The sequence below is a fragment of the Staurois parvus genome, unplaced genomic scaffold, assembly GCF_062004578.1.
Source record: "Staurois parvus isolate SC_StPar_1 unplaced genomic scaffold, SC_StPar_1.0 ptg000132l, whole genome shotgun sequence".
NCBI classification, from domain to species: domain Eukaryota; kingdom Metazoa; phylum Chordata; class Amphibia; order Anura; family Ranidae; genus Staurois; species Staurois parvus.
The window spans coordinates 1,043,582-1,068,251 of NW_028317928.1; the positions used below are offsets into that span (position 1 = coordinate 1,043,582).

The 24,670-nt window shown below is 41.7% G+C and overlaps 1 protein-coding gene across 1 annotated transcript in view; it reads left to right on the forward strand.

The window, feature by feature from the left end:
• Positions 1 to 1,459: 1,459 nt before the first annotated feature.
• The window catches only part of LOC149466120 (cobalamin binding intrinsic factor-like), a 60,370-nt gene continuing 37,159 nt past the window's right edge, over positions 1,460 to 24,670 (forward strand). Inside the window, exons 1-5 of the mRNA XM_089672858.1 lie at positions 1,460 to 1,664; positions 1,760 to 1,951; positions 7,355 to 7,504; positions 9,877 to 10,029; positions 17,183 to 17,355. Of these exons, the coding sequence (XP_089528984.1) occupies positions 1,592 to 1,664; positions 1,760 to 1,951; positions 7,355 to 7,504; positions 9,877 to 10,029; positions 17,183 to 17,355 (741 nt within the window). The 5' untranslated portion in view covers positions 1,460 to 1,591. The remainder of the gene's footprint in view (positions 1,665 to 1,759; positions 1,952 to 7,354; positions 7,505 to 9,876; positions 10,030 to 17,182; positions 17,356 to 24,670) is intronic.

Sequence of the window (24,670 nt, forward strand, 5' to 3'; positions counted from 1 at the left end):
TTATCGATGTTAGTCATCTCCTCCAATCACCACGTCCGCCATTCTCCAAAATAAACAGACAGCACTTCACAGATTGGTGGATGTCTAATACAGAGGCACTTATGATGGTATACAAACAACCTCCTTCTTCTTAACCCTTTGAGGACCATAAGATTACGGAACGCCAAAAGAATCAATTTTTTGTTTTTAAAGTTCGTACACTTCAGTTGCTGTAACTAAGCCATTTCATGAAATAATTGGCAAAAAGCTAGATCCATTTGTTGATAAGAACTAATATTTTGACTCAAACCAAAAAAAAAAAAAAGTATTTTAAGTTCTTAATCAGATGATACAGGCAATTAAAAACATGGGACAAATACATCCCTTGGTATTCCTCTTGTAAACGGTGTCATTCCATGTTGAAGGAAATGGGGGCCGATATCTCGGCAATCACACTGAGCCATCAGCTATCCCCCTCACTGATGTCCCCTCAAATACAACGACTGTGATATTGCTCAAATTGGCCAACATTCATAAACCAACACACCCAGCTCCCCATTCAATTATCCTTTGAGCGATTTGTAGCCAACCATGGGAATGGGGGGCATGGCCATCTGGTGAGTGCATACCCGAAAAGGGGGGACATTATATTTTTACACGTGGTGATTGTTTTTGAAGAATTTGAAGATTTGTGTGGTGGATAAGGACTTTTTTGAACTTTTATTTTCACTTACACTGATTTTTCACCTTTATATTGCTCTTTTATGTTTATATTGATTTATTGGAAGTGGCTCATCCCTGGCCATGTGGGATCTCCTGCATGGTAGGGGTTGGGAAAAGACCTGGCAACCTACCCTGTAAAATAATTGCTAAGAGAATTCATGGAAAAAGTCGCTTACGAGTGACGGTCAGGGGCAGACTGACCATTCAAGCACTCGGGCACTACCCGAGGGCCCGAGGTCAGTAGGGGGACCCATGAAATGCTCCTGTTACCTTTTTTATAGGCTTTTTTGGGTGTGCTTTGAGTGTAGGCAGGGACACAGGGGCCCCATGATCCCCTATTGCCTGGGGGCCCCATGAATTGTCAGTCCACCCCTGGTGACGGTCCATGCAATCGCCAAGGGTCGGATACGACCGAATGGATAGATAGATTGGAAGTGGCAGTAATATTCAGTTTTATTTATGTTGTTTTGTATGACTTACATTTCATCGCACATCTATTACAGTTTTTTGTTGTTGCACATACAAAAAAATGGTGCCTATAGAAACAATTGAACCCTTTTCTCAACATCTTCCTATGAAAATCATAGGCATTTGAACCAAGTGTTAAAAGGATCGCCTGGAGTTCTGCTTTAAAGGTGACTTATTTTCTCAGCAATTTTGGTGTGGGTATTTTGCAATCAGTACTCCCTGGTGACGGAGCTTAATCGTGCCTTGCACTGCGTAATCCTTCCGTACTCTGATGTACATTACAACCAGCTAGCTGCGTCTTGCTATGGGAAGGTGGAATTCGTAAACTGGGAGGTAGATTTTCTCTTTGATTCCTGGATTAAAGCCAAAGACAATAACCTATATATAAGACAGAACTTGTCCTTTGTAAGGCTTTGTCAACATGGAGAACAGGCTTGGATTATCCCTCGTACTGCTCAGCATTACCTGTTTCTGCAAAACTTTTGACACCTGCTGTGAGTATAATAAGTATCAGAAGATGAAAAATGACATTCTGTGGCTTCAAGTCGGATTTTAAAAAAATGGAATGGATCCTTATCTCTTTTTGCAGCTGTTCCAGACACAGAAAAGTCTTATGTCACCAGCCTGGCCATCAAGATGGCTCGTAGCGTGGGGCCGTGTGTCACTCCTCCTGATCCCACTGTTCTATTGGCACTAAACCTGGGACAGGTCAAGGACCCTACAGCCCAAGACATCCTAATTGAACAGTTGAAAAAGGATGCTGTGGATAGAGTGTCAAAAAGTAAGTCACTTTTGTCCTTCTTTCCTTTAGCTATCCATCTTTTATAGTACCAATATGTCTTTTGGTCAAAATCTTTCTGGTTTGTTTCCTTCCCTTTCCCTCCAGTTCTCTTGCTGAATTTAGTCACTATTGTCCACAGGGGGCTAGAGGAAGGGATAAAATGGTTAATGCGTAATATTGTCAATGTTCATCCCCTTGCCTAACATTGGCTCATATCTGAATTTATGGTAAATGCAAGTTCCAAATTTTTATTGCTGTGTCCTTTTTGGGTAAATCTCTCTTCAATTAGTATCCCAATAGTGAGGGCAACTCCTACTTTTTGTTGCTGGAATAGATGAGGGGTACACCTTTTCCAATGATGGCTATCGGCAATTGAGAGGTACACCCCTTACTCCCTCCAAAAATTAAAACTTAGTAAAATCTTTAATGTAATAATCTTTTGCAAAAAGCAAATACATTGGACTGTGCTGTATCACGTAAGAGGTGTTTGTATGAGCAGGGGCGGACTGACAACTCATGGGGCCCCCGGGAAATAGGGGATCATGGGGCCCCTGTGTCCTTGCCCAAACTCAAAAAAGCCTATGAAAAAGGTACCAGGGGCATCTCATGGGGCCCCTTACTGACCCCGGGCCCTCGGGCAGTGCCCAAGTTTCCAAATGGTCAGTCCACCTGTGTATCAAACACAGCCATGCAATTGTCTAGAAATGTATTCTGCATTAACCCTGTTAGGGCTTAAGAGCTAAGAGATCCAGCTATACAGTGATTGTTAATATTAACAGATATTAGATGAAGGTCCAATTTTAGTTGGATGGAGAGAGGGTGCACTCTATGTAGACACCTCCTGACCTAACTATTTGTAGGAAAAATCAATCATCTACAATAGATTTTTTTTATTATTGTGATTGTTCCCTCTAAGTAAAGCCGGGGTTGAGGGTCTGTTCAGTGCATAACCATGAACGCTCGCCTTAAACAATCAATGCTGTTAATGTCATGGCTGTTTTATAGAAAAATGAACCTTATTCTTAAAAACAAAATAAAATCTCATAGTGGGAGTGCCTGCATTTGAAATGGGAATAATAAGAAGATAATGATAATTAAAATAGTATATTCTGATAAAAATATGGACCTATTGAGAACAAATATATAAATATAAACTATATCCAAAAACTGATATGTGTATAATTCGAGCATAGATGTATATCTGTTTTTGGATATATTTTACACACTTTAATTCTCATTAACCCTATTCATAAAAATGTAAAATAATCTCATAGTGGGAATGCCTGCATTTTTTTATGAAATAGGAATAATGGGAATAAAAATAATAATTTAAAAAATACATTCTAATTAAAATATGGACATAATAAGAACAAATAAATAAATATAAATAAAATATTTCCAAAAACTGATGTGTATAATGAGCATAAATATATATCAGTTTTTGGATATATTTTACAAATGTTTTATATTTTTAGTCTTCTTAGGTCCATATTTTAATCAGAATGTATTATTATAATGATTATTATTATTTTTTACTGTTTTTTTTAAATCCAATTAATGAATAGAAATGGTATGGCCTATTATCCATATTCTCACATTTGTTTGAGGTTATTGGATATTGATTATTTATGCATACTTATCCTAACATTAATTTTTATACTTCCAGTACTATAGGCCATTGGTTATTTGGTTTAAACATGACCCTGAGGAGGGGGATATTACATTGATATCAGATTAATATAGAGATGTCTTTATGTTTTTCCTAGTCCTGATGAAGTGGGAATTCTTTAGACCCCCTAAATGCATTGGATAGTTTTTGGATTGTCCTGACTTTTATTGGTATAAAGTTGTATTTGGACCACTTAGCAGTGGTGTGGCACTTCAATTTCCATTTTTGGGGGTTTATGAAACACCCTCTTCATCAGGGCTCAATGTACTTAACAAGGCTTAGATGGATTGATGAGACTCAATGATGAGACCAAATGCGCAGCATATGCCAGTGTAGGCACTGTCTCAACCTTTACTATTATATGCTGTTCTCATCATTTACCAGCATACCATAGATCTATCTGGTTATCAATTTTATTGAGTCTGATTATCCATTTTACTCTGTCCATCCAGGCGTTTGGTAAGTTTGATGAGCCTTGATGAAGAGGGTGTTTTGTGAGCCTTCAAAACGAGTTTGCTGTTTTTATGATGTATAATTAAAGTAATTTGGACCCCTTCGCAATTTGGTTTGGCTCTCTTGTTGTATGTATTATACTTTGAACTTTATGGGTTCCCACCGGAGGGGAGCCTTAAGTCACAAAAGCAGGCTTAGTTACAACTGTAATGTGTATCCTTACTAAATCTTTCTTCCATTTCTTTTCAGTAATCCAGTAAACTTTTCCTGTGCAGAAGCTTCCTGTAATTAAGACCAGTCACTGCTGCACTCTCTCCTTGTGCAGAGTGACTGGTCTTGTCTCCGTCCCCTCAATGTCCTGCCTCTAAGACCTTCTGTACCTCTTAATTGTAAGGGGCTGTTTCTTAGTTTCTATATTCCAAGCTTGTTGCATCATATTCTTTTCCCATCACAGCTTGGCCCCTTCTTACTTAAAGTATATGTGTAATGGGACCGACCCAGTCTGCGCTTGGGTACTTCCATGATAATACCGCTTCCCCGTCTGAACACTGACCACAGACACCACAGCTGACCATACAAGACTAGACACACCAGTCAGTCTGAACATGGAACTCTTTATTTGAAACTCGAACTGGCTTTTTATACACTCAGGGGGCAATCCCCCCTCCCTGCATAATGTCACAGGGCGGGGCAATCTATATTTAGTAACAAGAGACACACAGATATTCAAACTTCACACCAGCAGACAGTCCCATCAGGAGGGAGGGTTGCTGGAAACACCCCCCCCCACTAAGCTAATACACATAAACACATACATCCCATAATAGTTTGCTCCCAAGCAGACAAATAATAGAGCAATGGGATACAACCATATGGCATTAAACAATCAACAACCCCCCACTCCAATATTAGGACAGATCACCCTGTACCCCTAACAGGCACAGGGTGACTTACACATAAGAGGGATATGGGGAGCTGAGACAGGGGTTTCCCCACCTCTCCAAAGTGAGCCGGGTTCCATGGGCCCCCCACTCAAAGTGACTTCCGTCACAATATACAAGGCCAAAATATTTTTTGTTCAGCTTTAGAATGGCTAAAACACCTGTTACCCCGTGTCTGCCTGTGTCCTATTGGGATGGCCATACATTATACAATTTTCCTTTATATTTAGCAAAATCATATTATGAGGTCAAACCTAAACACTTTCAATTTGTATACAATCAAGCAGGCCCTTGCACTACATAGTTGAAGGTAAATCTAAAGGAAATTGAACATGAAATTGTACAATGTATGGCCAGATTTGGGGAGATCTCTCTTCACTTTCTGTTTTCTTTGAGGACAAAATATGTTAGATTAGATTCACATCGCCGGAACAATGGAAGATTTCCCCTTAAGGCGGCCACAGATGGTTCAAATCTCAGATGGTTCAAGATTCAAACCATCTATGGGCAGGCTGAATGTACCCACATTGATCGATCAATCAACTTTGGTACAACCAGCCTACTGGATTTTACATATGGCTGTTATAGCTGCTAGTAATAATCACTGTGTTCTGCCAGCGGGGGAAACTGTTGATGGGGTAATCAAGCAAATTTCTTTCCTGCAATTTATGGTTGCAGGATAGAAATTAGCACCAGCTATGGCCAGTGTGATGGACAGCTTGGTCCACCGGACTGGGTGCCTCCACCAAACAGTTCCTCCTGCCCACCAAACCCTTCCATTGGGTAGCTAATGGTAGCTAATACCAGCCCCTTACCTCAAGCATCGTACGCAGACAAGATGTTGAGGTAAAACCAATGGCACAACTGTTTATTAAAACCCAGACACATACTTTATACTCCCAGTAGGACATTTCCCCCTCAGGAGTTTTAGCATAGGTAAGATCACCAGTAAAAACATGACAAGGCAAACTTTAAATGGTAATATCATCAGTACATCTAACAGTACATCTAATGAACAGCTAGCAGCTAAGAGGAACCTCATTAGAAAAAAGTGGAATTATTTAATATTCATAGATTTCTTGATGGAGATGGTTGATAAATATTTCTGTCCCAAGTGGAGGAGCTTCATCAACCCAGTCTTCAGAAGGCCACCATATTTCCTCCAGCAGTCTGAAAAAAGTGGAATTATTTAATCTTCATAGATTTCTTGATGGAGATGGTTGATAAATATTTCTGTCCCGATTGGAGGAGCTTCTCCAACCCAGCCTTCAGAGGGCCACCATATTTCCTCCAGCAGTCCGAAAAAAGTGGAATTATTTAGTCTTCATAGATTTCTTGATGGAGATGGTTGATAAATATTTCTGTCCCAAGTGGAGGAGGTTCACCAACCCAGCCTTCAGAGGGCCACCATATTTCCTCCAGCAGTCCGAATAACGTGGAATTATTTAATCTTCATAGATTTCTTGATGGAGATGGTTGATAAATATTTCTGTCCCAAGTGGAGGAGCTTCACCAAAACAGCCTTCAGAGGGCCACCATATTTCCTCCAGCAGTCCGAAAAAAGTGGAATTATTTAATCTTCATAGATTTCTTGATGGAGATGGTTGATAAATATTTCTTTCCCAAGTGGAGGAGCTTCACCAACCCAGTCTTCAGAGGCCCACCATATTTCCTCTGACCATTAACTTGTCCAAGATTAATATTACACCTTTCCATCCACTCCAGAAGGAAAGCTTTATTGTCTTTATTCAGAGAACTAATCCAAGCCTCGCTCTCAGCATTCATTATGATGTTCATCATTAGAGAATGATCTGCTCTCTCCATGGGATCAGGGGCTGGACTGAGCTCTTTTCCATGTTCTGGCCGGGAGATGCAGACAAAATCCCCGGTCTCCTCCATGGGTCATAATCAATAGATAGAAGGCTAGCCTCTACTCCCCTCCAAAAGCTCCTGTCCCAGCTGGGTATGTCACAGACTCTTTCTTTGGTGAAAAATAAATCCCCTCACTGCAACAAATGTTCCTATTGAAAGACTTTCCTTCACTTCCTGTTCTGATGATAACTGTAAAATGCTACCATCTCTTACAGCCCAAGTGACAATGGTCACTAGGACAAATAGGGTGAATCTTCCCAGTGAAAAACTTCCTAAAATTTCCTAACTTCCTAAAACTAACAGAATTTGTTTTTTGTCCTCCTTACCCATCTGGGGCAAATGGTGACTGGTATAGGTGGAGAGTGGAGCTCATCCCTTGTATTCTTCTGGTCATATGGCCAGCTGTCCATCCTTTGGTTAATTGCCTTCTGGGTGATCCATTTGGGCTTCCTCTCTTTCTCTGTGTAGATACGTCCTTCTCCTCAGGAAAAGTGGCCCAATATGTTCTGGCTCTTCGCTCTTCGTGTATTGATCCCAGAAACATCTCTGTCCAAAAAGGAAGCATTGACCTTGTCCAGCTTCTGGAGAAAAAGAGTCGTGAAGAGCTGCATGCTTTCAGTAAGTTAAAAAAAACATGCTCTAGCTATAAAGAAAGCTTAATATTGTTAAATAAAGAATGCATAGCTCATTTTTTTTTATATACTTTATTAGTCATGGTCAGAAAAAATAGAATTGTTTGTTTGTCAGGTAAATATAAAATACTGCATATGAATATTATTAGTCTTCTGTCAAGCCAGTAGCTGGAGCTTTAGAGCCTTTTTCATATTTTCCTCTATTTACCACTGGTCAATAACCACTTGACCTCCAGAAGGTGTTACCCCCTTCATGACCAGGACATTTTTTCTATCCAGCACTGTACTACTTTAACCGCCTCCCACCTGCCATACAAGGTAATGATGGGCGCAAGGCGGTTCTCTCATTCTGGGAGGACGTCATATGACGTCCTCCCACTCTAACCGCGCGTGTGGTGTCGGCTCGGTCATGTGATCAGCTGTGTCCAATCACAGCCGATCGCATGTAAATAGGGAAATGCTGGTTATCGGCATTTCTCTCCTCGCGAGCTGTCACGCTGACAGAGGAGAGGAGAGGAGAGCCGGTAATCGGCATTCCTCGGAGGGGACATCTACACTGATCATCAGGGCACTGATGATCAGTGTGCCCTGATGATCAGTGTAGCCCCATCAGTGCCACCTGTCAGTGCACAATGCCAGATGTCAGTGCTCATCAATGCCACCTGCCAGTGTTCATCAGTGCCTCAACAATGCCATATATCAGTGCCTACCAGTGCACATCAATGCCACATATCAGTGCCCATCTGAGCTGCCTTTCAGTGCTGCCTATCAGTGCCAGTCAGTGCTGCCTATCAGTGCCAGTCAGTGCAGCCTATCAGTGCCCATCAGTGCTGCCTATCAGTGCTGCCTAACAGTGCCAGTCAGTGCTGCCTATCAGTGCCACCTAACAGTGCCAGTCAGTGCCACCTAACAGTGCCAGTCAGTGCTGCCTATCAGTGCCACCTAACAGTGCCAGTCAGTGCCACCTAACAGTGCCAGACAGTGCTGCCTATCGGTGCAACCTAACAGTGCCAGTCAGTGCCACCTAACAGTGCCAGTCAGTGCTGCCTATCAGTGCCTCCTATCAGTGCCAGTCAGTGCCTCCTATCAGTGCCAGTCAGTGCCACCTATCAGTGCCAGTCAGTGCCACCTATCACTGCCACCTATCAGTGCTGTCTATCAGTGCCCATCAGTGATGCCTGTCAGTGCCTCCCCATCACTGCAGCCGCCTCATTAGCGCACATCAGTGAAGGAGAAAAATCACTTATTTACAAAATTTTATAACAAAAGCTAAGAAAAAACCTTTTTTTTCATAATTTTCAGCTGTTTTTGGTTTGTGCAGCAAAAAATAAAAAGCCCAGAGGTGATTAAATACCACCAAAAGAAAGCTCTGTCTGTCTCAAAAAAATGCTAAAAATTTCATATAGGTACAGAGTTGCATGACCGCGCAATTGTCATTCAAACTGTGACAGCGCCGAAAGCTGGAAATTGGCCTGGGCAGGAAGGGGGTAGAAGTGCCCGGTATGCGAGAGGTTAAAGAACAACTCCACACCTTTTTGGTGGACTGTCGTGCCTAAAACTGAGAGCTAGACATTGGGGAACAGTGGAAGGGTACAAATGCAGGCCATAGACGGTTCGTTTATCGACCGATTTTTCGCACCGTTAGTGGGGCAATGGCATCAGCCGATTTTCACGGTTCCTCCTCATTTTGTTTATCAGTCATGCTGGACAATTCGTGAAAAACGGACGATTTTCGAAATCATTGGTGGCAACATCGGATTACAGGACAAACAATTTTTCGGATGAAAAATTGGCCGTTAAACGAACCGTCTATGGCCTGCATAAGGTCTAATATACGACACCCAAAATTGAGGTTTGTGTTGCTGTACTTGGTTCTATAAATAGTGATGGCCAGGGGCGGACTGACAACTCATGGGGCCCCTGGGCAATAGGGGATAATGGGTCCCCTGTGTCCTCACCCACACTCAAACCACACCCAAAAAAGCCTATGAAAGGTACCAGCGGCATCTCATGGGGCCCCCTACTTACCCCGGGCCCTCGGGCAGTGCCCAAGTTCCCAAATGGTCAGTCTGCCCCTGGTGATGGCTTTAGTATCATTTAAAAAATATCATGTATAAAGCGGGACTCTAGTTGGGAAAAGTGCATGATTTATTTTTGCTGTCGCAACTAGAAAGATCCTCTTTTCACACTGCTGAGAAAAATACTAGAAATGATCTTGAAGATTTTTCATATTTTGCCCCCTCTTTTAAGGATGTGATCTATAGGAAATTTGATGTCAAGCTTTTATTTCTTTGAGAAAATGTGGGATTGATTAGGAGTTCGATGGAGTGTATTATTAATCGCTGATTGTTATTCCAGAGAATGGGTCGTCACCAAACGCATCTGTAATAACCACCTGGTTCCAAGTAGGCCTGGATATTATCGGTCTCTGCGTCATGTCCAGCCCCTATGCTATTTCAGCAGCAAACATTGTGGCCAATCACACCACGCCAGAAGTGTGCGGTACTGTAGGTGAGTATATGAACTGGACCTATGGCCAGATTTCTGTAATGTCATTAATATCGTACACCCGCGGAAAATAATGTTCAGCTAATATCAATGTGTTTCCACAAAATTCTATCAAATATGCCAATAAAAGGCCAAGGCTCCTGTTCAAAATCACAAACTCCTGCTGAAAGCACCAAGCTCTTGCTGAGATTGTAGTCTCTGATACACTAGTGTCCCACATGGAAGAAAAATATATTTGAAATATATTTTAAAAATATTCTTCCCGAATTAATTGACATATATTTGAAATGCTACAATTTTGGCCGTATTCAATACATTTCAATAAATAAATACATATATATATATATATATATATATATATATATATATATATATACACACACATATATATATATATATATATATATATATATACACCGTGTTTCCCCGAAAATAAGTCACTGTCTTATATTTTTTTTGGCTCAAAAAACACAATAGGTCTTATTTTTGGGGTAGGTCTTATTTTTTAAATGTCCAGGTGTGGACAGGGGTGCAGAGGTGAGCTGCAGGCAGTTGTGGATGAGGGTTACTATGGAGAGGGCCGGTTGATGACAGTTGTTAGCTGCAGTCAGGTGTTGCAGGAGTGACTTGACAGGTGAGTTTCAGAGAGGGTGCAGATATGAGCCACAGACAGGGTGCAGGGGTGAGTTGCAGACATGGGATGCAGAGGTGAGCTGTGGCCAGAGGGTGCAGAGGTGAGCTGTGGCCAGAGGGTGCAGAGGTGAGCTGTGGCCAGAGGGTGCAGAGGTGAGCTGTGGCCAGAGGGTGCAGAGGTGAGCTGTGGCCGGAAGGTGCAGAGGTGAGCTGTAGCCAAGGGGTGCAGAGGTGAGCTGTGGCCAGAGGGTGCAGAGGTGAGCTGTGGCCAGAGGGTGCAGAGGTGAGCTGTGGCCAGAGGGTGCAGAGGTGAGCTGTGGCCAGAGGGTGCAGAGGTGAGCTGTGGCCAGAGGGTGCAGAGGTGAGCTGTGGCCAGAGGGTGCAGAGGTGAGCTGTGGCCAGAGGGTGCAGAGGTGAGCTGTGGCCAGAGGGTGCAGAGGTGAGCTGTGGCCAAGGGGTGCAGAGGTGAGCTGTGGCCAGAGGGTGCAGAGGTGAGCTGTGGCCAGGGGGTGCAGAGGTGAGCTGTGGCCAGAGGGTGCAGAGGTGAGCTGTGGCCAGGGGGTGCAAAGGTGAGCTGTGACCAGGGGGTGCTGAGCTGTGGCTGGGGGGTGCAAAGGTGGGTTGCAACTCAGATCACCTCTGCACCCCCCCAGCCGCAGCTCACCTATGCACCTTGTCTGCAACTCACCTGCCAATTTACCTCTGGAACACCTGCCTGCAGCTCAACTTTGCACCCCCCCCCACTGCCCTCATATGGTTAGCTAGCTTTGCAAAACACAGCTGTCAGCAGCTGGCCCCTCTCTATAGTAACTCCCGTTTCGGGTCCTATCTTCTCACACAGTGCACCAAGCGCACTTACTCACCGCTCTGCCTCTTCCCCACTGGCCGGTGATCACCCCTGGGGCATAGGCTTCCATGCATTAAGCTGCAGGAGGAGATGCCCCACCCCTAAACACACTGCACCCGCAGAGATCTGTTCCTTCCCTGTCCCACGGTGAGTACAGAGGTAGGGAGGTTCTGTGGGAGCGGATGGTGAGTACAGAGGTAGGGGGGGTTCTGTGAGAGCGGATGGTGAGTACAGAGGTAGGGGGGTTCTGTGAGAGCGGATGGTGAATACAGAGGTAGGGAGATTCTGTGGTCGCAAATGTCGAGTTCAGAGGTAGGGAGGTTCTGCGGGAGCAGATGGTGAGTACAGAGGTAGGAGGTTCTGCAGGAGCAGATGGTGAGTACAGGGGTAGGAGGTTCTGCAGGAGCGGATGGTGAGTACAGAGGTAGGAAGGTTCTGCGGGAGCGGATGGTGAGTACAGAGGTAGGGAGGTTCTGCGGGAGCGGATGGTGAGTACAGAGGTAGGGAGGTTCTGCGGGAGCGGATGGTGAGTACAGAGGTAGGGGGGTTCTGCGGGAGCGGATGGTGAGTACAGAGGTAGGGGGGTTCTGCGGGAACGGATGGCGAGTACAGAGGTTGGGGGGTTCTGCGGGAGCGAATGGTGAGTACAGAGGTAGGGGGGTTCTGCGGGAGCGGATGGTGAGTACAGAGGTAGGGAGGTTCTGTGGGAGCGGATGGTGAGTACAGAGGTAGGGGGGTTCTGCGGGAGCGGATGGTGAGTACAGAGGTAGGGGGGTTCTGCGGGAACGGATGGTGAGTACAGAGGTAGGGAGGTTCTGCGGGAGCGGATGGTGAGTACAGAGGTAGGGGGGTTCTGCGGGAACGGATGGTGAGTACAGAGGTAGGGGGGTTCTGCGGGAACGGATGGTGAGTACAGAGGTAGGGAGGTTCTGCGGAAGCGGATGGTGAGTACAGAGGTAGGGGGGTTCTGCGGGAACGGATGGTGAGTACAGAGCTAGGGGGGTTCTGCTGGAGCGGATGGTGAGTACAGAGGTTGGGAGGTTCTGCGGGAGCGGATGGTGAGCACAGAGGTAGAGAGGTTCTGCGGGAGCGGATGGTGAGCACAGAGGTAGGGAGGTTCTGTGGGAGTGGATGGTGAGTACAGAGGTAGGAAGGTTCTGCGGGAGCGGATGGTGAGTACAGAGGTTGGGAGGTTCTGCGGGAGCGGATGGTGAGCACAGAGGTAGAGAGGTTCTGCGGGAGCGGATGGTGAGCACAGAGGTAGGGAGGTTCTGTGGGAGTGGATGGTGCTCTCGCTTCAGCCACGCTTCTGTGTTTATAAGAGACAGTAGATATAGGTGTGCTCAGGACCAGTGCAGGAGGTGGGGGAATGGCGTTACGCCATGTTTCGGCTGAAAAAAAGCCCTGATCACAACTAGGTCTTATTTTCGAGGTAGGTCTTATTTTAGGGGAAACAGGGTATATATACACTGTATGTTGAAATGTTTTTTTATTACAAAATATTTGCAAAATATCTTTAAAAATACATTTTCAAATATGCTGTATGTCTTTAAAAATCCAGATCTACAGTTTTGGAATGCATTTACAAATATATGTAAAAATATATGTTAAAATGACTTTTTTAAATGTTAAAAAAAGAGGGCGGCAGGGGTTGCTGAACATCTGACCAGAAGTGGGAGTGGGTAGCTATCAAAACCAGGTACCCGCTCCCCCCCAAAAGTTGCCAAATGTGGCAGGGTGGGGGAACAGCTCCACTTTTGGGTGGAACCCCACTTTAAGGAATTTTCAGAGGGTAAATACCCATGTACACGGGACACTTCTGAACAATGGAAACTGACTGCTGGAAAACTTAGGTTAAAAAAAGTCTGTTTAGCCGCGTTTGCATACCGTGTTAATGCGCGGTTATTTGCGTTTAGAAGCGTTTTTTAAAGGTATAAATAATATGCTTAGTGATAATAATAAATAATAAATAATATTCTAATTCCCCCAAAATTACAACCATAAAGTCCTGTATCCACAAATCCAAAAATTAAAGTCCCCTTCAAACAAAAATTATGTCCAAAAATATTGTCCAAAAATAGTGATAAATTCTTCAAAGTTTTGTGTGAACTTGATTTTACCTCAAAAAAACAGAAATGAAAACCACATAGTGCATTATCCTTAATATATAAATATCATATAACTCATCCAGTGATAATTCACCAAAGTGAAAAACGTGTAAACAGCAAAGGTGTGCCAATACACTATTTATAGTGAAAAACTGTGTAGGTGAATCACTCTTTATAGTGCTTATGCCACACACCTAAATCACATCTACTGCAGTAAGGAGTGAATACCCTTACCAATGTGTTTATCATTAAAGGCTTTAGATAAACATCCCCAAGTAGGTTGTATGATGGGACGAGTAAACGAATAATATTCTGCCAGTATCCTCACTTTCACCTCCTCATAATTCAATGTGGATCGATCCACACTATTTCCTCAGATCATTTTCATCACAACCGCCATCCCGATAACGATATATATATACACACATAAAGAAGTATATAGTGTAATACCGCCACACATTCGAATCACAAATTTTATTGGTGCTGCTTACAATATCAAATCTTTCTCATCACATGTTTAAAAGTATGCAAAACCTGCATGCCGTACGTCCAGGAGAGTCCAAACCGCTATTCACAGTCTTACTTCCACTCTCTACAATGGCCGCCGCTCCACTTCCGGTTTCTCGTTTGCGTCTGACGTCACCTCCCTCTGACGCGTTTCGTCATTGGACGTAATCATAAAGGGTGTGGTTATCAGACACGGACGCTTCTTTATACTCCTCCTCTCATCATGGTGAAGCCGCAATCTCCATTCCTTGAAAGGGCACCGCTCTGCCATTGACGGAGACTTAAAGCTACATCCTATACTAACATGGATAGCAAATATTGCCGGCACAGAATCCGTCTTCAGGAACAGCATTGATCAAAAAAGCCGCGGATCTCCGCCCATCATGAATATAAAATTAAATAAGCTACAACCCTCCAATATAATCATAAACAATAAAATACCTACATAATATGTAAATAATGTGCAATTACTACTTATAGCACTAGCATATCAATAAAGGTAGCCAAATTATCTTGGATATAATTAAAATTAAAATTATTAAATCCATCTATTTATATACTCCAGAGATAAATATGTATCGAGCTAACCCCAACATATTTCATATAATTTATATACACATATAAATAAAACACCAACCCTTTATATTATAAATTGAACATCAATACTCTAAAATTGAGAGCCACACTCAGTATGTTTCTCATATATTGCCCTCTCCTATTCAGTATATATTCTTTAAAATAAGTAAAAACTATTAAATAATCCCTTGACATACTATCTTAATACCCTCATATAGGGTCCACAATAATCTATTGATATTATTTATCTTACCTATATAATTATACTATATCATTATTGTATATACGACTCAGGATATAACATCCCCAATCATATAGTAAGAAAAGTTTGTCATAAATACATAAAATTATTTAAAATATATTTAAATTAGCCATATTCTAAAATAAACATTTATATTATTTTCTAAAACTTTCTCCTATATCCATCCTCAATGGCTCAACCCATAATATTCTGCACATATCCATCTTTTGTATTATGATAAACGTATGTTTGCAGCATAAAACTACACCTTTTAGGTTAAAAATTGGAAACAAAGCAATTTAAATCTAAATCTACATTTAAACCTCCCGGTTTCATCGTTCTCAATTCATAAATCCAGTAGGTTTCATTCTTGGATATGGTTTTGATTTTATCACCCCCCCTCCAGTGCGCCTCTATTCTATCGATTCCGCAGAATTTTAAGCCACTAGGGTCACAGTTATGATGGTCTCTGAAATGCCTCGATAGACAATGGTCTTTTTTCCCTTTTAAAATATTTGTAACATGTTCACTTAGTCTTTTTTGTAAGGGTCTTGAGGTCCTCCCCACATACTGTAACTTACACGGGCATTCCAGTAAATATGTTACAAAGGGGGTAGTGCAAGTGATAAAATTCTTCATGTTGTATGTCCTTCCAGTTTTATTAGATGTAAAATTAGTGATTTAGGTGTGTGGCATAAGCACTATAAAGAGTGATTCACCTACACAGTTTTTCACTATAAATAGTGTATTGGCACACCTTTGCTGTTTACACGTTTTTCACTTTGGTGAATTATCACTGGATGAGTTATATGATATTTATATATTAAGGATAATGCACTATGTGGTTTTCATTTCTGTTTTTTTGAGGTAAAATCAAGTTCACACAAAACTTTGAAGAATTTATCACTATTTTTGGACAATATTTTTGGACATAATTTTTGTTTGAAGGGGACTTTAATTTTTGGATTTGTGGATACAGGACTTTATGGTTGTAATTTTGGGGGAATTAGAATATTATTTATTATTTATTATTATCACTAAGCATATTATTTATATGGTGTACACCTCTAAGGGTAGGGGTGAAGTGTGCTGACACGGGTTATTTTGGGTAGAGTGATTTATTAATAATGTTTTTTAAAGGTAAGCACAGGAGAACCTCCCAAATGCCCAGAATGCACTGAAAAGTGGTAAATTATTAACTATTTCAGACTGTTTTAGAGAAATACAGAGAGTAGAAGCAGAGACAGCAGGATGTGTTGACATTAGCTTAGGTGTGAGTTGCTCATTAACATTTATTTTGTTTCCAAGGGTGGGAAAGGTGTCTGGTGGAATTAGTCATTAAGGCCACCTGGCAGGGGATCTTCATGAGGAATTTGAGGTGTGAATGCTCATTAACATTTATTTTGTTTCCAAGGGTGGGAAAGGTGTCTGGTGGAATTAGTCATTAAGGCCACCTGGCAGGGGATCTTCATGAGGAATTTGAGGTGTGAATGGTCATTAACATATCTTTTGTTTCCCAGGGTGGGAGAGGTCTGAGGTGTGAATGGTCATTAACATGTTTTCTGTTTCTAGGGGTGGGAGAGGTCTGAGGTGTAAATGATCATTACCATATCTTTTGTTTCCAAGGGTGGGAGAGGTCTGAGGTGCGAATTTGTCATTAACATATCTTTTGTTTCCAAAGGTGGGAGAGGTCTGAGGTGTGAATGGTCATTACAATGTGTGACAAGCTTGATAGGAACATCCTGTGTTCAGTGTTTTGTCCATCTGAGCACCTTGAAAACGTTTTTTATGCATTTTTCATGATGAAAAAAAAGGCTCTGGACAGCCTAAACGTGATTTGCTGCATTTAGCCGCTTTTACAAGTGTTTTGCGTTTGAAACGCTGATAAAATCAACTGCTGTACGCAAGTTTTCTGCGTTCAAAAAAACGACTGTAAACTCAACTGCCTGTAAACGACGATGTGTACATGGACACATAGGAAACCATTAGGGAAAGTTCTGATAAAAAAAAACGCTGAACAGCTCCTAAACGTTAGTGTATCAGCTGCAGTGTACATGAGCCCTAGACGGGCATATTTTAAATAAAAAACAATGCTAATTTCTGCAGTGCCAACTGGGAAAATGACAACACTACAGCAGAAATAAGAGGCTGTAGTCAGCTTGGATGGAAAGAGGTGAAAATGTGTTTATTTATCTAATGCCAAATGTTTTTCCTATTGGCGTAACCAGAACTCTGCTTTCACAGACACAGCGGCCGTGGTGTCCATGGGGTTGACTTGTGTACTTGGCATGAAAAATGTCCCTGCAGGAACGCTCACACAAGTGAGGAAAACTCTGTCTGGTCTCCTGAATTATATTTTGCAGCAACAAAAAGATGGACTCATCGGCAATACTTTCAGCACGGGCTTAGCTGGACAGGTATGAAGTTTGCTTCAAATGAACAAATGAAACCAGCGTTCAGGCAGACTAGGATAACTGAAACTGTCATTCGTAGAGGTGCAGCCCTTAAAGATCGGGAAATCTTGACACTGGTGATTTTTTTCACCAGTGTCAAGATTTCCCGCAAAACAGGGCGCACTCTCTTTGTGCATTAACCTCCCTAGCGGTCTGATTATGTCAATATTTCTGTGCTCAAAGCGGCACTTTTTTTGCATGGAAATATGTCGTTTTTTTATTGTAGGCCTGTAATTTTTAGGAATAACTCACTGAAATCTGTCCAAGTCTAGTAAACATCCCAGGTATGATAAAATTTGAAACACGAAATCATAAATTATAATTGAATAAATAATCATAAAAAATAATAATATAATAATACATTTAATTCAATAATATAATCAAACCAAAAACACTGAAATTTGAAATAGAGCTCCAAGTTTGCACATCGCTGAGCAAAGTCGCAAAATCGTTTTCAGTGTCTGATGTCCCCACGAATCATTATCACTCAATTCTGCAAGTGGTTCTGATTTACTATCACTGTTCTCTAGCTGGTCTAAAACCGCTTTTGACCTAAAGGGACGCTTTTTGGACTCCATGGACGTTTCTCAGTTTCCAGGCAGAAAGAACAGTAAAAATGCCGGCAGGGCACAGGACAAAGCACTAGGGACAAAATATATGTGAAATGGTTTGATACAGTAATGGAATACTATGTGATTTTAGTGTATTTAGTGAATGTCACTTTTTAAAAATTTAAATTTTCCTGCCGGTTCTGTCCCCCGTACATCCCGACGACGCAGAGAACGGAACCCAGAAGACAGATGCCGACATCAGCCGGAGGACATTGCAGGGGACACTGCAGGGGGGACATTGCGGGAGCGCAGGATAAGGTAAGTGAAGAAGAGATCCCGAACCAACACGGCAGGGTATTCCCGAGTGTAGCTCGGGGGGTTACCACTTTTAGCACCGATAATTAACCCCAAGCTACACTCGGGAATACCGTCAGGGAGGTTAACCACCTCCCGTCCTGCTGTTGTATATAAACGGCCGGACGGTGGCAGTGCAGGGTCGGGTGGCTGTTTATAAATGGCCTCCCCGCCCCCTGCTTGTGTGCGCTCCCTGGGAGCGTGCAGCACCGTGATCTGGTGCCCATTGTGTCCTCTGGACACAGTGAAACACCGATCGTCGGACGGGACCTCTGTACAAGGTCCCGGTCATTTGATCACTGATTGGCCAATCAGTGATCACATGCAGAGTAGTAAGCAAGATGTCACTTCTGACATCATTGCTTACTACGTGTGAAATCTGTGAATGATCACAGAGATCACATGGTACAGGGCTATTCATAACAGCCTTGTACCATGTGACAAGCTGTGACTAATCACAGCTCACACAGTAGTTCTCAATGGCTGCAAGAATGATTGCTTTTACAGCCTTCATGGGTATAAAAGCAATCAGTGTAAAAAAAAAAAAATCTTCATCACCCCCACTAGTACAGTATCACCATGGTGACACTATACTGCTAGGGTGACAGTATGTTAAAAAATAAATAAATAATATATTAAAAAAATTAAATTAAAAATAAATTGAAAGATTATAATTTTTGGTTATAAACTAATTTGGGTTATTTTATTTTTACTAAAAAGTTAACAGAATAAATTTTGGCCAAGATTTATGATGAAATATTATTTATTTGCAAAATTTTATAAGAAAAACACTTTTTTTCAAAATTTTTGGACTATTTCATTTATATAGCAAAAAAAATAAAAATTCCAGTGGTGAATAAATACCAGCTTTATCTGTCTCAATAAAATGCTAAAAAATTCATATGGGTACAGTGTTGCATGACTGCGCAATTGTCATCCAAAGTGTGATAGCGCTGAAAGCTGAAAATTGTCCTGGACGGGAAGGGGATAAAAGTGCCCGGAAGTGGTTAAAGAATGGGAAATCTTGACACTGGTGAAAAAAAGCGAAAAACTCTCTTCGTGCATTAATGTAGCAAACCAAGAATTTATTATAAAGCATAAAAATGCATACTCACAAACCAAAGGGGGATAAAAACAGGCAAGAAGAGTCCATAATAACAGTCCAAAGTGACGATAGACCCTTAGTAAGGTAAGCTAATGCGTTTCGGGAGACAAACTCCCTTCATCAGAGCTAAAACACTTACACCGTGTAGGATGAGGCGTATATCTAAACCCAAGAACAAAAATGTAATATATTGCGGCTCACCAGTTCACAGATGGGAGAAGACTTTGTTGTCTTCTGAGGGACCCTTTTGTTGTGATCAGAGAGGTAGCTACCTAGGACCAGAAAAAGGTCCACATACAGCATACTTGTGTCATGGATTAGCTCTTTGAAGGAAGACAGACTCCATTGCATATCCATCAGAACCAATTCTCCCTTCTATCGGTCCAGCACAATTACACACATGAATAATAACCCCTCTAATGCAGGCCATAGACGGGTCGAAAACCGGACTTTTTTTAATTAAAAAATGAAAAATCGGTCATTCAATAGGCCGACATTACAACCATTGGTAGAAAAAATCGGCCAATTTTTGTCCCGTACGGCTGGCATTTAATTACTTCTGTCCCTGCAGAGAGCTCTATATTTAAAAAGTATTGTGGTTGCAACATTGTATCTATTTGTATCCATTTCCGATACAGATGTTTTTATACGGATACAAATAGCTACATTGTTGCAACCGCAATACTTTTTCATGTCAAATATAATAGGGGACTGGAATTCTTCTTCTTCTTTTTCTTCTTCTATTTTCTTCCTCTTCTTCTTTTTTCTTCTCCTTCTTTCTTCTTCTTCTTCTATTTCTTATTTTTCTTCTTCTTTTTTCTTCTTTTTCTTCTTCTACTTCTTCTTCTATTTCTTCTTTTCTTATTTTTCTTCTACTTCTTCTTTTTGCTTCTTTTTCTTCTTCTTCTTCTACTTCTTCTATTTCTTCTTTTTCTTATTCTTTCTCTTCTTTTTCTTCTTCTTCTGCTTCTTCTTTTTCTTCTTCTTCTGCTTCTTCTTTTCCTCTTCTTCTTCTTCTTGCAGGTCACGGCTCATGCGCAGATTTTTTATCCGTAAAAAGATCAGCCGATTTGCCCATCATTGCCACGAAAATTGGCCGATCGGCAAAATCAGACGATTTATTCCCAACTTTACCAATAAAGAAAATGTGCCAAAATCCAGAAAAACGGCCAACCAATTAACCCACTAACGGTGTGAAAATCGGCCGATTTTTTTTTTCGGCCAAAAAATCAGCCGATTTTCGACCCATCTATGGCCTGCATTAGTGTCAGTGAATCTTCTCAATTCTTTTTTTCTTCAATGTATCAATCCAAAATGTATGGTCGATTTCCACCATATACCTCCAAAAAATATATATAAAAAACTGGATAGTGTATTCTCAATATTCAAATGATCATAACATATATAAATACAAATGAATTGCCAATATGTGAAAAAACTGTGAAACACGTGACAACGTGAAAACACCCCGTGAGCACTTCTAAGTGGCTAGAGTAAATACTCGTACCCTAAATAAAATAACCAAAAGCCTTTACGATGATTTTCCCAATACGCAATCTTCAAAATCCAACATCATTCCATAATAATATTATTTAACAATAATAAAAAAACACAAAACATCTGTAATTACTTTAACCCCTCACCCTCCAGAGGATTCCCCCCCCCCCCTTCCTGACCAGGCCATTTTTTGCGTTATGGCGCTGAGTTACTTTAATTGACAATTGCGTGGTCGTGCAACACTGCACCCAAATTAAATGTACGTTCTTTTTTCCCCGCAAATATGGTATTTGATTGCCTGTCTGGTTTTTTTTTTGCGCTATTAAAAAAAAAAAAAGAACGATGATTTTGAGAAAAAAAACCAATATTTTTTAATTTTTGCTATTAAACATGTCCAGTAAAAAAATTAAAAAATCAAATTTCGTCATAAATTTACATCCAAATGTATTTTGCTCCATGTCTTTGCTAAAAAAAAATCCCAATACGTGTAAATTAATTGGTTTACGTGAAAGTTATAGCATCTACAAATGGCGGTATAGATACTGGGATTTTTTTATTTAATTTTGACTAGTAATGGCGACAATCAGCGACTTATAGCGAGACTGCGACGGGCATTTTGACACTGGGGGGGAACTGACCTGGTGTCACTGACACCAATACAGTGATCAGTGCTAATAAAAAAACACTGACACAGTACTAATGGCACTGGGGAGGAAGGGGTTAACATCTGGGGTGATCAAAGGGTTACCTGTGTGCTGTTTTACTGTGTGCTGTGTGTGTGCTTCACTGTAAGCACACTGCTTTACATGGCTCTGCTATGCAAAGCCATGCATAGCAGTGCGCAGGATCTGACAGGGGAGAGATTTGTATTGTTTACTTACAGTTTTCTCCCTCCGTCGGTATTGCTCCTCAATCACCAGGTGCTGGTGAGTAATCACCAGCCAGGACACGGTGATTGTCATCTCAGCGGCGCAGATGGGGCGTGCACGTACGCCTCACATGCGCCCCCAACTCGGAGATGCAAAATCACGTATACAGTGAAGGAAATGCATATTTGATCCCCTGCTGATTTTGAATGTTTGCCCACTCACAAAGAAATGATCGGTCTAAAAATCGAATGTTCAGTGTACTGTAACACTGAGAGACAGAATAGCAACAAAACATTCAGCAGAAATGCATGTCTAACAAATGATGACTGATTTGCACGTTCATGAGGGAACTAAGTATTTGATCCCCTATCCTTCACCAGGATTTCTGGCTACCAGGTGTCCTTCATACAAATAACAAGCTGAGATTAGAAGCAGTCTCTTAAAGGGAGTGCTGCTATTCTCATTTTGTTACCTGTATAAAAGACACCTGTCCACAGGAGCAATCAAACAATCAGATTCCAAACTCTCCACCATGGCAAAGACCAAAAAGATGTCCAAGTATGTCAGGGACAAGATTGTAGACCTACACAAGACTGGATTGGGCTACCAAACTATCACCAAGCAGCTTGGTGAGAAGGTGACAACTAGAGATGAGCGAATTTCTCAAAAATTCGATTCGGCTGATTCGGCGAATTCCAGTGTGAAATTCGATTCGATGCGAATTTCTTCGCTACGAAGATGACTTATAAAAAGGGTTTCTAGGCTTCAGAGAGCCTTTAAATTAGTGCAGAACACTGTACCTTTAATTTAAATGCCCTTGGAGTTGAGGAAAGAGAAGGAGAAGGAGAAGGAGAAGGATGAGAAGAAGGAGAAGGATGAGAAGAAGGAGAAGGAGAAGGATGAGAAGAAGGAGAAGGAGAAGGATGAGAAGAAGGAGAAGGAGAAGGATGAGGAGAAGGAGAAGGATGAGAAGAAGGAGAAGGATGAGAAGAAGGAGAAGGAGAAGGATGAGAAGAAGGAGAAGGATGAGAAGAAGGAGAAGGAGAAGGATGAGAAGATGGAGAAGGAGAAGGATGAGAAGAAGGAGAAGGAGAAGGATGAGAAGAAGGAGAAGGAGAAGGATGAGAAGAAGGAGAAGGAGAAGGATGAGAAGAAGGAGAAGGATGAGGAGAAGGAGAAGGATGAGAAGAAGGAGAAGGATGAGAAGAAGGAAAAGGATGAGAAGAAGGAGAAGGATGAGAAGAAGGAGAAGGAGAAGGATGAGAAGAAGGAGAAGGATGAGAAGAAGGAGAAGGATGAGAAGAAGGAGAAGGAGAAGGAGAAGCAGAAGGAGAAGGATGAGAAGAAGGAAAAGGAGAAGGATGAGAAGATGGAGAAGGAGAAGGATGAGAAGAAGGAGAAGGAGAAGGATGAGAAGAAGGAGAAGGATGAGAAGATGGAGAAGGAGAAGGATGAGAAGAAGGAGAAGGAGAAGGATGAGAAGAAGGAGAAGGAGAAGGATGAGAAGAAGGAGAAGGAGAAGGATGAGAAGAAGGAGAAGGAGAAGGATGAAAAGAAGGAGAAGGAGAAGGATGAGAAGAAGGAGAAGGAGAAGGATGAGAAGAAGGAGAAGGAGAAGGAGAAGGATGAGAAGAAGGAGAAGGAGAAGGATGAGAAGAAGGAGAAGGATGAGAAGGATGAGAAGAAGGATGAGAAGAAGGATGAGAAGAAGGATGAGAAGAAGGAGAAGGATGAGAAGAAGGACAGTTCTGTGACAGTTTCTGTCTATTTCTGACAGTTCTGGGACATTCACTCCATACAGCTGTTTCAACCGCTGTATGGAGGGAATGTCATGGAACTGTCAGAAATAGACTATTAATGACAGTTCTGGGACTGTCCTTCCATGCAGCGGTTGAAACATTGTATGTATTTGTTTCCATAAATGGATCCATTTATGGAAACAAATAGATACAATGTTTCAACCGCTGTATGGAAGGACAGTCCCAGAACTGTCATTAATAGTCTATTTCTGACAGTTCTATGACATTCCCTCCATACAGCGGTTGAAACAGCTGTATGGAGTGAATGTCCCAGAACTGTCAGAAATAGACTATTTATGACAGTTCTGGGACTGTCCTTCCATACAGCGGTTGAAACATTGTATGTATTTGTTTCCATAAATGGATCCATTTATGGAAACAAATACATACAATGTTTCAACCGCTGTATGGAAGGACAGTCCCAGAACTGTCATTAATAGTCTATTTCTGACAGTTCCATGACATTCCCTCCATACAGCGGTTGAAACAGCTGTATGGAGTGATTGTCCCAGAACTGTCAGAAATAGTCTATTTCTGACAGTTCTGGGACATTCACTCCATACAGCTGTTTCAACCGCTGTATGGAGGGAATGTCATGGAACTGTCAGAAATAGACTATTAATGACAGTTCTGGGACTGTCCTTCCATACAGCGGTTGAAACATTGTATGTATTTGTTTCCATAAATGGATCCATTGTTTCCATAAATGGATCCATTTATGGAAACAAATAGATACAATGTTTCAACCGCTGTATGGAAGGACAGTCCCAGAACTGTCATTAATAGTCTATTTCTGACAGTTCTATGACATTCCCTCCATACAGCGGTTGAAACAGCTGTATGGAGTGAATGTCCCAGAACTGTCAGAAATAGACTATTTCTGACAGTTCTGGGACTGTCCTTCCATACAGCGGTTGAAACATTGTATGTATTTGTTTCCATAAATGGATCCATTTATGGAAACAAATACATACAATGTTTCAACCGCTGTATGGAAGGACAGTCCCAGAACTGTCATTAATAGTCTATTTCTGACAGTTCCATGACATTCCCTCCATACAGCGGTTGAAACAGCTGTATGGAATGATTGTCCCAGAACTGTCA